The following is a 13,333-nucleotide window of genomic DNA, read 5'->3' on the forward strand; positions in this document are numbered from 1 at the left end:
CCTGATGGGCTGTCGTCTTTGGGGTCACACAGAGTCAGACACGACTGAAGCGACTTAGCAGCAGCAGCATTCCTGTGAATACAGAGAGGCTGTGGTCAAACTCACCCGTGTCATCTCAGGATCCCCATGGACGCCTTCTGAATTTGCATGGTTGGCGATCACTGGTCAGAAAGGAATGTGTCTATCAGATGGCTTGGAACCAGATCTCAAGGGAGGTCCCCCTTTCTGAGCCTGTCTCTGTTCTGATGGCCCCCACCTTCTGCCCCTTGCCCATCTCAGCTCAGCCCCTCGTCCTCTCATTCCTTGGGTCTTTTCTCAGGGCTCAGCCCAGCACAGCTTCTGGTTCCTTTCCCTGTGCCAGTGACGGTCACTGAGATGGGAGAGAGGACAGATGCTGGTGTGCTCCACGTTGACCCCACGGACAAATCCACCTGAGAACCTCTGCATTTCCCCTTATGAACGATCCAGACATAAGCTCAGAATCGGTGTGGACTTCCGAGATGTTGAGGCGAGTTGGTATCACCCCGATTGATTTCACTGGAATGTGTGAGTGTTGAGTGACTCAGTGAACTGGCCAAACTGTCAATGTCTATATAAGGACACAACGTAACAGTGTTTATGTTAAGATACTAATAAAAGCTAGCATGTAGGTGAATTTGCAGTACAGAATCTGTGAATGATGAATATCATTGCATATGCAGCCCTGGGCACCCCTGACACTGGAGCCTTTGACACTGCTTGCTCCATATTCTAAGTGTGCAATTTGACAGAAAGAAGGAAGTTGGGTCTCTTCCTTCCTCATGTACGAAAACAAAACAAAGATTAAAATGTTTAAATATCTCATGTTTCCTTTCAGGATTGTTAACAGTTTGAAAATAACATGAGAGTCAAGTGTTTTACTGAGTTACTTTGAAAGAAGAGAAATGAAGGAGAAAAAATTAGCTGTTGAGTATTATGTGTGTGTGTTTTAGTTTGCATAAAGCTATCCTTGCTTCAAGGAAAATTAAAATATATATAGATACACAGTTGTCTGAGAGTGACATAAACCACAACAATGAAATATCAGGGCACAGAAGTGGGTCTATGGTGCAGCTCCTGGGAAGGAGGAAGAAAGAGAAGCTCTGAGGAGAATCCCCCTCAGGCCCCCACCACCCAACGCCTCTTCTGCACCTGCTCCGGGACTCAGCTCTCTACTGAGTCCTGCGCGCCCCCTGGTGGTCACGGGCCCCTATGCAGGGAGGTTTTTGTCTGGGCTCACACTGACTTCCCCTCACTGTGTCCTTCGCACAGTAGTATGTGGCCGTGTCCTCAGTTGTCACGCTGCTCACTGACAGAGAGACTTGGCTCTTGGAGGTGTCCCTGGTGATGCTGAGCCGGGATTTCAGGGCTGGGTTATAGCATGTGTCTCCATCATTATCTACACCACCAACCCACTCCAGCGCCTTCCCTGGAGCCTAGCGGACCCAGCCTACACCATAGCTGGTCAATGAGAATCCAGAGGTCGTGCAGGTGAGGGAGAGGGTCTGTGAGGGCTTCACCAGGCTGGGGCCCGACTCCCGCAGCTGCACCTGGGACAGGACCCCTGTGGAGAGAGAGAAGCACGGTGACCCGTGGGCTCAGATGCAGCTTCCCCACGTGCCCATGTCTGACCCAGAGACACTCACCTCTGGGGGCTGAGAGCACAAAGAGGAGGGTCCACAGTGGGTTCATCTTCGAGCAGATGAGAGTCACCACTCCCAGAAGTCTCTTCAAGCTTGGGGATGAGCCTGAATTTAAGGGAGCTGCTGCTGTGTTTCTACCCTGTGACCTGAGTGGATATTTGCATACGGGAGGGACCTCTGTATAAAAAGCAGAAAGCAGTGAATAGAGGTCCTGTCTATGGGACTCCCCCTGTGAAGGGGGTGGTGACTGTGCCCTCAGAGAACTCAGCCCCCTCCTGGGGTCCCCCTCCCCCGACAAGAAGAATGCTGAGGAATGAAATAATGAAGGAGGGCTGGACAGGAAAAAGATTATTTCAGGGAACACGGCAGATTGTAGAAGATACTTTAATCCCATGAACCTGTTTACCTATACTCAACAAATGCCCACCACACATTCAGGTACCAGCCATTTGTTAGACACAAACTATTATTTTTTTTTTTCTTTTCTATTTAGCTGATGTTTACTTACTCCATATACAAACATCAGAGAAAATTATACATGTAATAATCACATTGAATTCAAATGGAGTTGAGTACAATTTAATGTCTATCAGAATTACTAAAGCATTTATATTTACTTTGCTTTCTTATCTATTTTTTCATCTTGAACAGCTTAAATAACCCCAAGAATCACTCTAGAGGAGGTTTGTGCATAGTAATTAAACCCAGTATTAATTTTGTGGACAAAGTAGATATTTCTGCTGAGATGCTCGTCTTCCCAGCACGGCTGACTTGCCCAGTGGGCTGCATTTTCCTGTGCACAACTGAGTGTCTGCAGGAACTCGTGAACCTCAGCATCTCCTCCCTGAGGGTGGACACTGAGGACCCCAAGTCTGCTGAGGACTGAGGACACACAGCTCCTGGGAGCTCCTTAGGGCTCCGCTCCCCCGCCTCCCTGTGGCCCTGCGGCTGTGGCCTCACTCCCGCACTTCTCTGTGTGAGGATGTAGCCTGGGGCTGACGACAGTCACAGCACGTGTGGACTTGGCAGCGGGTTTGCCCGGGGTGGGGAGTGCTGTCAACATGTCATCAGTGGGGTTATCCCTCCTGGAGCCAGAAGTGACCAGTATGTGTCCCCACTCTGACAGACGCCCTGTCCATGGGACCCTGGTCTTCCCCAGCCCTGAGACGTCACCCCTTCGGGTCTGGGGCATGTCAGCTCTTCCTCGTCACAGGGATCTCACCTGTGCACTGACTGAGTTAGAACCTACTGTCTATGAAAAGCCCTTCCCGGTCTGGCTTTGGTCACAGCAGTTCTGCAGGAGCATGTCTTCTGTGCCAGATCCCGTTTCCCAACACCTGAATGAGCTCTGGGGAGAGGCCCCACCTCACTCTGCCTCAGAGCTTGTGGGGGTCACTTGTGCCCGATACTATGCAACATGGTCAAGACTCCTGAGGGTGACCCTGGAACTGTGGGCATCTGGCATCCAGGTCACTGAGCTTCTAGGTGTGTCCTCATCCCTTGGCTCAACACCTTCGTCCATCATCAAAGCCAGTGGGGTCTTGTGGTGCATCTCCTACCAGGCTTTCCTCTCTCCTGCACTTTTGCTGATCTTGTGATCCCACTGGATCACCTGTAAAACCCAAATATGCTTCTCATCTCACATGACTGGAAGGCTACAGACACATCCCCAAATCCACTGCCAGTTGATTTCTCTGGGGTTTAGTTTATGGCATCAGAATTGTGATCCAGAGAATCCCCAACAACTCCTAAGCCATGAGCAATCAGATGCTGGTACCCACTCTGACCTGTTGAGTTCAGTGCTCTCTGGATGAGTGTGGTCTCGTAGCTTTGTGTGGAGTCTTTAGGGTTTTTATCTACAGTGTTCCGTAGATAATGAGAATTTTGCCTATTGTAGTAAAGAATCCACTTGCAATGTAGGAGTGCTGGGTTGACTCCCCGGTTGTGAGATTCCCAAGAGTAGGAAATGGTAACCCACTCCAGGATTCTTGCCTAGAAAGGACAAAGAAGACTGGCATGCCACACTCCATGGGGTACACACAACACACCTGTTACACACAACACACCTGTTACACACACACACAGTCCTCTCACACCTACACACCTGTCACATAGACATACAGACACACACAATAACACACACAACACACCTGTCACACACACACACACACACCTGTCACACACACATACCTGTTACACACACGCATACTTGTTACACACAGCTGTCACACACACACCCCTTCACACACACACAAACATGTCACAGACACACAGATGCCTGTCTCTCACACACACCGGTTACACACACACACCTGTCACACACAAACACACCCATGTTACACACACAAATGCACACAGCTCTTACACACACACACTCCTGTCACACACACACATACCTGTCACACAGGCATACAGACACACACTCACACACACAACACATCTTCCACACACACACATGTCACACATGCACACACCTGTCACACACACATATACTTGTCACTCACACACACCTGTGACACTCACACCTGTTACACACACCCCTTCACACACACACAGTTCTCACACACGCACACCTTCACACTCACACACACATCACACACACACACCTTCGCACACACACAGACATCTGTGACACGCACACAGCAGTCTCTCACACACACACGTGTTATAAACACACATACTTGTTACACACATGCACCTGTCACACACACCCATACTTGTTACACACATACATGTCACACACACACCCCCCTTTACACACACACCCACCTGTCACACACTCACACCCATTCACACACACACCTGTCACACACACCTGGTACACACACACACACCTGGTACACACACACCCCTCACACATACAGACACACCTGTCACACACACACATACACACACCCCTTCACACACACACCTGTCTTACACACAGACACACCTGTTACACACACACAGACCTGTTACACACACATGAATGTCACACAAACATACAGACACACACAGTCACACACACCTCTGTCACACATACACGCACCTTTACAGATACACACTCCTGTCAAACATGCACCTGTCACACACAGACATACTTGTTACACACACACTTCTGTAACACAGACACACACACCCCTTAACACAGACACACCTGTCACACAAACACACCTGTCACACACACACACCCCTTCATACACACACACCTATTACCCACACACACATGTCACATACACACACACCTGTCACACAAACACATACATTTGTCACACAGACATACAGACACACACAGTCATCCACACACCTGAACACACTCACACACACCTGCTACACACACCTGTACACGCACACCTGTCACACAAACCCCTTCACATACACACACCTGTGACACACACACACCTATTTCACACTCACACATGTGTTACATACACACACAGTCACACATACACCTGTCAAACACACACACACCTACACACGCACAGACACATAACACCACAGAAACACACACACCTGTCACACAGAGACATGCTCACTCACACACACACACACACCTACACACAAACACAAGGAAACACATGCACACATTCACACTCACAAATATACACACATACACAAACACTCATGCACACATCACACACACAAACATGCACACACATCCACACTCACACATAGACTCAAACACATTCACACACTCATATACACTCTGACACACACTCAAACATGCACACACATCCAGACTGGCATGCTCACATACACAGTCACACACATTCACACACTCATACACAGAATCAGACATACCCTCACATACTTCTCATGGCCTCACTGTGCTGTATATTCCCAACAGGCCCATTTATTAAATGTCACCAGTCCTTGTCCTGCTAGTTATTGTTTTCAGTGAAAAGAGAAGACTCCGTCTCTGAGACTCCCGGCCCCTCCTCACATGCTCCTGGGCAGCAGCCCTGCACTGGGGTCCTGGGCACCCCCTGCCTGGGCTCACAGGGCAGTCCTAGCAGTGTTTCTGGTCTGGTATTAAGTGGCTGTGTCCTACCTTCAGAGTATTCTTCTAGAGACTGCATGTTCTTTTAATCTTCCCTAGAAATAGCCTTTGGAGAAGGAAAGGGCAAGTCACTCCAGTGTTCTTGCCTGGAGAATCCCAGGGACGGGGGAGCCTGGTGGGCTGCCATCTCTGGGATTGCACAGAGTCGGACACGACTGAAGCGACTTAGCAGCAGCAGCAGAAATAGCCTCAATAAATGCACACACTCTGTAGAGAGACCCCAAGGAAGGAGTTTGTGAGAACACCTGGACGTCGCCGCCTGGGGCTGCAGGGGCACTGATGCAGTTGACACTCACAGTGAGTCCAGAGGCTCTCGAGGACGTGGGGTCCCTTGGCCTCCTGGAGCCCCCCGTGGGCTAACATCATGTCACAGGATAGCTGCACGCAGAAGCACGGGGCTCGATGCCCACTCCACCTACCGTTCACTCCTGGGTTCAGCTGTTCTTGCAGCACCTGGACCCTGCAGGAGCCCCACAAGAAGGTCCAGATGAGCCCCCTTGTCAGAAACCAGTGCAGTCGCCCCTGACAACTCACAGCACAAACACCTGAGGGTCTACTAGTGCCCACACCTGTGAGGAGACACCTGAGACAGTGCAGGAGGATGAGGCAAAGCCTCGTCAGCTGACTCAGGTGAAGTTGCCCTGAGGGAGTGCTCACCCAGGGAATGGGGGGTTGAGCATGCTCAGTCACCTCGGTCATGTCTGACCCTTTGCGTCCCCACGCACTGTAGCCCATCAGACTCCCCTGTCCATGGGATTCTCCGGGCAGGAACACTGGAGAGGGTTGCCACAACAGCACCCTGCAGAGAAGCTAGGTCAGCCGTGTGTGTGTCCTCTGGCAGGACATCTCTTCAGCAGGATGGCCTCGGGGTGCATCCATCCTCAGACTCCATCCTGCTGCTCAACGTCCCTCCTGACCACCTGTCCGAGGACTTCAGGACCTGAGATCATTGGGGAGACAGACCCACTGCCTAGTCAGCCACGTGTCCTCCAGCAGGACCCTGTGACAAACCTGCTTCCCCCTGTTCTGAGGCTCTGAAGGAACCTTCATAAATATTCCTGAGATCGTCAGATACCCAAGAGCAGGAGAGGGATACTGGCCATGTCGATCAGGCAGGAGAGAGCGGGTCTGAGGCCAGTTGTGAGGGCTCCAAGCCTGGTCTCAAGCTGTGGGTACCAGACCTCAGCGCCCTGCCTCCTGGATGTCGTCTGGCTGTGGTGTCTGCACACTAGCTCCCCTCCTCAAAGAGGCTGCATATCGTAGCTCTGCCAGGTCCCTGGAGGTCACATGTGGGTAGGGGCTACATGCATTGTTGAGGTTGAATACCCATGACTCAGGGGATCTGGGTCTGGGCACTGAGCATCACCAGGGTTTTCAGTATTGGCCCATCCACGTAATACTCCCTCCTGGTCTGCAGTGCCCTGGTCCAGTCGCTTCACTTTGCCATAAGATATGACCCCTCCGTAGGTCTGCAGTAGACAAGAATTTCTGTTCACCTCCTAGGAGAAGCTGGGGGAAGAGCTCTTCTATGAAAGGTCTGCCTGATGAACCTTCTGGATAGGTGTTAACATTTCTCAGCGTTTGCCTTCCCCTCGTTGCTCAGGTGTCCTGAAGGGATAAATGTGAACACTCACCTTGAAGATCTGGATATTTCTGAAGTTATATCCCACAAACCATGCACTGCGGCGTCCAGGATCTCTTATCCTCACAGTGGTTATTGCTGATCCTGCAGGAATTGGTAGTAATTACCCTGAAGGTGCTCCTCCTGAAGCTTCGCTTCCATGGGCAGATCTCACCTGGACTGTGGATTGTCCACCTCTCTGGTTTTGTGCTGGGGGATTCCCCTACAATGTTAGGACTCTGTTAGGTCTAGGGAAAGTTTTGGTGTTGAGAATTTCCTTGCTTTAATAATGGAGATGACAGTTTCCACACACACTACCTCTTGATGCAGGAACCAGCAGGTACCAGCTGAGGTTGTGCTTGACCTGGGAGGCGAAGGAGAAATCAAATGTCACTGAGTCAGAGGAGCCTGGACAGACTTGACCAACATAGAGAGACAGGGATGAAGGACTCAGCAGGGCACTTATTTTAGGCTCAGATTCTGAAGCTCTTCCAAGAAGCTGGAATTCAGAAAGCACCACGGTGAGGAGATTGTTACATCCCTGGTGACCAATTTCTAGTCAGAAGTCAGGACAAAGCACCTCTCTGTGATTCCGGGTTCCTGAGGTAATTTGATAGGAGCTGTCCCCCTTCTCCCAGCCCCTTTCCATGTTCCCGTGTTACCAGGGAATGCATTAATCACATCCGTACATGAGGGGGGTGTCCCCTGGGGAGGGGCTGACATGTGGCTGTGCCATGTGGAAGGTTGTTCATTTTCTCCAGGTACATGAACTGCTAACTTCACCAAATCTGGGGCCACCCACATCTGGGCTCCTTGTTTCATTGGCTTGTGATTTTTCTCATTGTTTGGGCTTCCGCGATTCAGTTCAAGCTTTCCTGAGAGCATGCTCCTTGGAAGAAAAGCTTTGACCAACCTAGACAGTGCATTAAAAAGGGGAGAGTTTATTTGCTGGCCAGATTCTGTCTTGTAAAGCTATGGATTTTTCAGTAGTCATGTATGGATATGAGAGTTGGACCTTAAAGAAAGCTGAGCACTGAAGTATTGATGCTTTTGAACCGTGGTGTTAGAGAAGACTGTTGAGAGTTTTTGGTATGCAAGGAGATCAAACCAGTCTATCCTAAAGGAAATCAGTCCTGAATATTCATTGGAAGGACTGATGCTGAAGCTGAAGCTCCAATACTTTGGCCACATGCTTTGAAGAACAGACTCATTGGAATAGACCCTGATACTGGGAAAGATTGAAAACTTGAGGAAAAGGGGATGACAGAGGATGAGATGGTTGGATGGCATCATCGACTGGATGGACATAAGCTCGAGCAAGTTCTGGGAGTTGGAGATGGACAGGGAAGTCTGGCATGCTACAGTCCATGGGGTTTGAAAAGTCAGCCATTACTTAGCAGCTGAACTGTTAGCTCAGTTGGTAAAGAATCACCCTACAGTATAGGATTCGACTCCTGGGACTGGAAGATCTGCTGGAGAAAGGATAGGCTACCCACTCCAGTATACTTGAGCTTCCATTGTGGCTCAGGTGGTGAAGAATCTGCCTGCAGTTTGGGATACCTGGGTTTGATCCCTGGGTTGGGCAGATGCCCTGTAGAAGGGAAATGCTACTCACTCCGGTATTCTTCCTTGGAGAATTCCATGGACTGTATATTCCGTGGGGTCACAAAGAGTTGGATACAACTGGGCAACTTTCACTTTCTCATTGTTTACTCTGTTCCCTTTGTCTTTGTGTGATTTCTGCTGAACGAGACTCACATAAGTATCAAAAGATGGCGCTAGTGATAAGGAACCCGCCTCCCAATAAGCAGACGTAAGAGACACAGGATTGGTCCCTGCGTCAGGAAGATGCCCTGGAGGAGGGCATGGTAACTTGCTGCAGTCTTCTTACTTGGAAAATTTCATGGACAGAGGAGCCTCATGGGCTATAGTGCATTGGGTGGTAAAGAGTCTGACATGACTGGAGTGACCAGCATGCATATATTAGGACAAAAGTGATTTAAAATCACCATGTTCCATGAGCTAAAGGTCGTGTTTGTTCCATGAGACAGTCAGGAGGGATGGCTGAACATGAAGATGGTGCTCACAATGGCTTCTTTATTCATCAGGGAATATTCTGTATATTCCTTAGATGTATTGTACTCTCTCCTTGAAAGACTTGTCCTCATATAAACTTCTGGTGGCTCATAGCTTGACAAGAAAGCTGAGGATATCAAGTAGGAATTGTTTTTAAAGTAAAAGCTCCCCTTAGTGTGTGTCCTCGATCTGACGTAAAACCAACCAAAGGACAGAAGTTACTACACCTACTAGAGCCTGTCAATTAGTGAAGGGAGGAATGCCCTCGGTGGAGCTCAAAGAGATGACACCACACTCAGAGCATTATTCATAGTTCTCTCCATGGAAATTCAGTGGGACCCACACCCCAGTTTGATGCAGAAGGTGAGTCTGAGGACACCACAGACATAGATGCAGGAACACAGATGACACAAACTTTTCATCTTCCTGTATCTGTGCGTGGTGTCAGCAGACTCAGCTTCTATCATAGGCTGGTGTGGATATCCCGCTGGGTCTCCATGGAGAGAACTATGGCTGATGCTGTGAGTGAGGTGTCAGTTCAGTTATCACCACCAAGGGGGGTTCTTCCCTGGCTCTGGGTTTATACACCTCTGTTGTCTGAGTCCAGCTACACTTGCACTGCTGACCACTGGCTAGCTCGTTCACTGGCCCTGCTGTGCTGAGCAGCACTGCCGAGTCACACAGAGCCTCTCCTGTGCACTTAGCGAGCTTACACCAAATGTCCAGAGAACGGGCCTAAGTGAGAAGAGGAAGCAACCCTAAGAGACTGTGCCTTTCGTGCAGTGAGAATATTGTCCCCTATCACAACCACCATTCTGCCTCAGAGACTGAAGAGGTACCTAAGAGTCATGAATGCAGAGAAGTTCCCCAGAAAAACTGCTACGAGGAGAAGAAGCCTCCTGACAGGAGACCAGCTGTCAATCACCATCTGCACCTGCTCCTGCAACACACAATTGAGTGTCCCCAGCACCGGCTGGTGGTCATGGAGCCCCCGGAGGGTGGCTGGTGTCTGGGCTCACACTGCCTTCCCCTCACTGTGTCTCTTGCACAGCAACACAGAGCTGTGTCCTCAGTGGTCACAGAGCTCAGCTGCAGGGAGGACTGGTTCTTGGATGTCTCTGCAGATGGAGGTGTGGCTCTTGATGGAGGGGCTGTGGTAAGTGTCACCATTATAATATGTGCTTCCCATCCACTCTAGCCCCTTCCCTGGGGCCTGGTGGATCCAGCTTCCACCATAACCACCTGATGGAGTAACCAGAGACAGCACGTGTGAGGGAGACGATCTGCGAGGGCTTCACCAGTTCTGCGCCCGACTCCTGCATCTTCACCTGGAACAGGACACCCGGGGACAAGAAGATTCAAACCCAGTCAGTCACCTGCTTTCACAATTACCCCCACAGATGTGTGCCTGACGCCTGACCTTCCCCTTGGGGAACAGCCACCAGTCAGAGGAGAAGACCCCAAAGCCTCATCTTCTACACAACAGCTCTGCCTTCACTGAGACCTCCATCCTCTGTGAGCAGAGAGTGGTGAGCTCCAGCAGCCCAGGGGTGGATTCTACCCTGGAGCTTGAGGAGGAATTTTCATTGAGGAGCTCTGTGAGTCCAGAGAGGCTGTGGTCACACTCACCCTGGTCATCTCAGGATCCCCATAGGTGCCTTCTGAATTTACATGTTTGGCAAGCAAGGGTGGGAAAGCAGTGTGTCTATCAGATGGCTTGGAACCAGATCCCAGGGCAGGTCTGCCTTTCTGAGGCCAGAGTCTCTGCCCTGACGGCCCCCACTTCCTGCCCCTTGCCCATCTCAGCTCAGCACTTCATCATCTCTGTCCTTGGGTCTTTCCTCAGGGCTGAGCCCAGCACAGCTCCTGCTTCCTTTTCCTGTGCCAGTGATGGTCACTGTGATGGGAGCGAGGACCGATGTTGGTGGGCTCCAGGTTGACCCCAGGGACAAATTTACCTGAGGGCCTCTGTATTTCCCCTTATGAATGATCCCGACATAAGCTCAGAATGGAGTGTGGACTTCAGAGACGTTGAGGCGAGATGGTATCACCCGGATTGCCCTCACCTGGGATGTTTGTGTGTTGAGTGACTCAGTGAACTGGCCAAAGTTCATTGTCTATATAAGGACACAAGGTAACAGTGTTTTTGTTAAGACGCTTATAAAAGCTAGCATGTTGGTGAATTTGCAGAACAGAATCGGTGAATGATGAGAATCATTGCATATGTAGCACTGGGGACCCCTGACACTGGAGCTTTGACGCTGCTTGCTGCAGATTCTAATGGTGCGGTCTGAAAGAAAGAAGGAGGTTGTGTCTCTTCCTTCCTCATGTACAAAAACAAAACAAAGATTAAAATGTTTAAATATCTTGTGTCCTTTCAGGATAGTTAACAGGTTTGAAATAAACGAGTCAAGTGTTTTACTGAGTTCCTTTGCGAGAAGAAGAAGGAGAACAAATTTTAGCTGTTGAGTATTATGTGTGTTTGTGTGTGTGTTTGCATAAAGGTATCCTTGCTTCAAGGAAAAATTAAAATATATATATATACACACACAGTTGTCTGAGAGTGACATAAACCACAACAATGAAATACCAGGACACAGAAGAGGGTCTGCGGTGCGGCTCCTGGGCAGGAGGAGGAAAGAGAAGCTCTGAGGAGAATTCCCCCCAGGCCCCCACCGCCCAACGCCTCTTCTGCACCTGCTCCAGGGCTCAGCTCTGTACTGAGTCCTGAGCGCCCCCTGGTGGTCACGGGCCCCTATGCAGGGAGGTTTTTGTCTGGGCTCACACTGACTTCCCCTCACTGTGTCTCTTGCACAGTAGTATGTGGCCGTGTCCTCAGGTGTCACGCTGCTCAGTGACAGAGAGACTTGGCTCTTGGAGTTGTCCTTGGTGATGCTGAGCCGGGATTTCAGGGCTGGGTTATAGCCTGTGCTTCCACCACTGCTTATATCACCGAGCCACTCCAGCGCCTTTCCTGGAGCCTGGCGGACCCAGTGTATACCATATCTGGTTAATGATAATCCAGAGGTCGTACAGGTGAGGGAGAGGGTCTGTGAGGGCTTCATCAGGCTGGGGCCCGACTCCTGCAGCTGCACCTGGGACAGGACCCCTGTGGAGAGAGAGAAGCATGGTGACCCGTGGGCTCAGATGCAGTTTCTCCACGTGCTCGTGTGTGACCCAGAGACACTCACCTCTGGGGGCTGACAGCACAAAGAGGAGGGTCCACAGTGGGTTCATCTTCGAGCAGATGAGAGTCACCACTCCGGCAAGTCTCTTCAAGCCGGAGGAGGAGCCTGAATTTAAGTGAGCTGGTGCTCTGTTTCTACCCTGTGACCTGAGTGGATATTTGCATATGGGAGGGACCTCCTATAAGAAGCAGAAAGCAGTGAATAGAGGTCCTGTCTATGGGACTCCCCCTGTGAGGGGGGTGCTGACTGTGTCCTCAGAGAACTCAGCCCCTCCTGGGGTCCCCTTCCCCACACCAGGAACAGTTGAGGAAGGAAATGATGAAGGAGGTCTGGTCAGGAAACAGATACTTTCAGGGAACATGGCAGATTTGTGGTAGAGACTTTAATCCCACGAACGTGTTTACCTTTACTCATCAGATGCCCACCACACATTCAAGTACCAGTCATTTGATAGACAGAAACTCTTATTTTTTTTTTCTTTTCTGATTACCTGATATTTACTCACTCCATATACAAAGAGAAAAATATACATGTACTAATCACATTGAATTCAAATGCAGTTGAGTAAAATTTAATGTTTATCTGAATTCCCAAAACATTTATATTTCCCTTTGCTTTCTTGACTGTTTTTTCATCTTGAACGGCTTAAATAACCTCAAGAATCACTCTAGAGGTGGTTTGTTCAGAGTAGTTAAACCCAGTATTAATTTTGTGGACAAAGTAGACATTTCTGCTGAGATGCTCGTCT

At 49.9% G+C, this 13,333-nt stretch overlaps 1 pseudogene and 1 gene segment (V, D, J or C); both read right to left on the minus strand.

Moving 5' to 3' along the window:
- Positions 1-1,175: 1,175 nt before the first annotated feature.
- LOC112582879 lies at positions 1,176-1,725 on the minus strand (annotated as a pseudogene).
- Positions 1,726-11,239: 9,514 nt separating this feature from the next.
- On the minus strand, positions 11,240-12,686 carry LOC102390213. The segment is given in 3 exon segments: positions 11,240-11,294; positions 12,074-12,506; positions 12,589-12,686. Coding segments are annotated over 3 exon segments (534 nt in total).
- Positions 12,687-13,333: the final 647 nt, after the last annotated feature.

The sequence above is a fragment of the Bubalus bubalis genome, chromosome 20, assembly GCF_019923935.1.
Source record: "Bubalus bubalis isolate 160015118507 breed Murrah chromosome 20, NDDB_SH_1, whole genome shotgun sequence".
Classification (NCBI taxonomy): domain Eukaryota; kingdom Metazoa; phylum Chordata; class Mammalia; order Artiodactyla; family Bovidae; genus Bubalus; species Bubalus bubalis.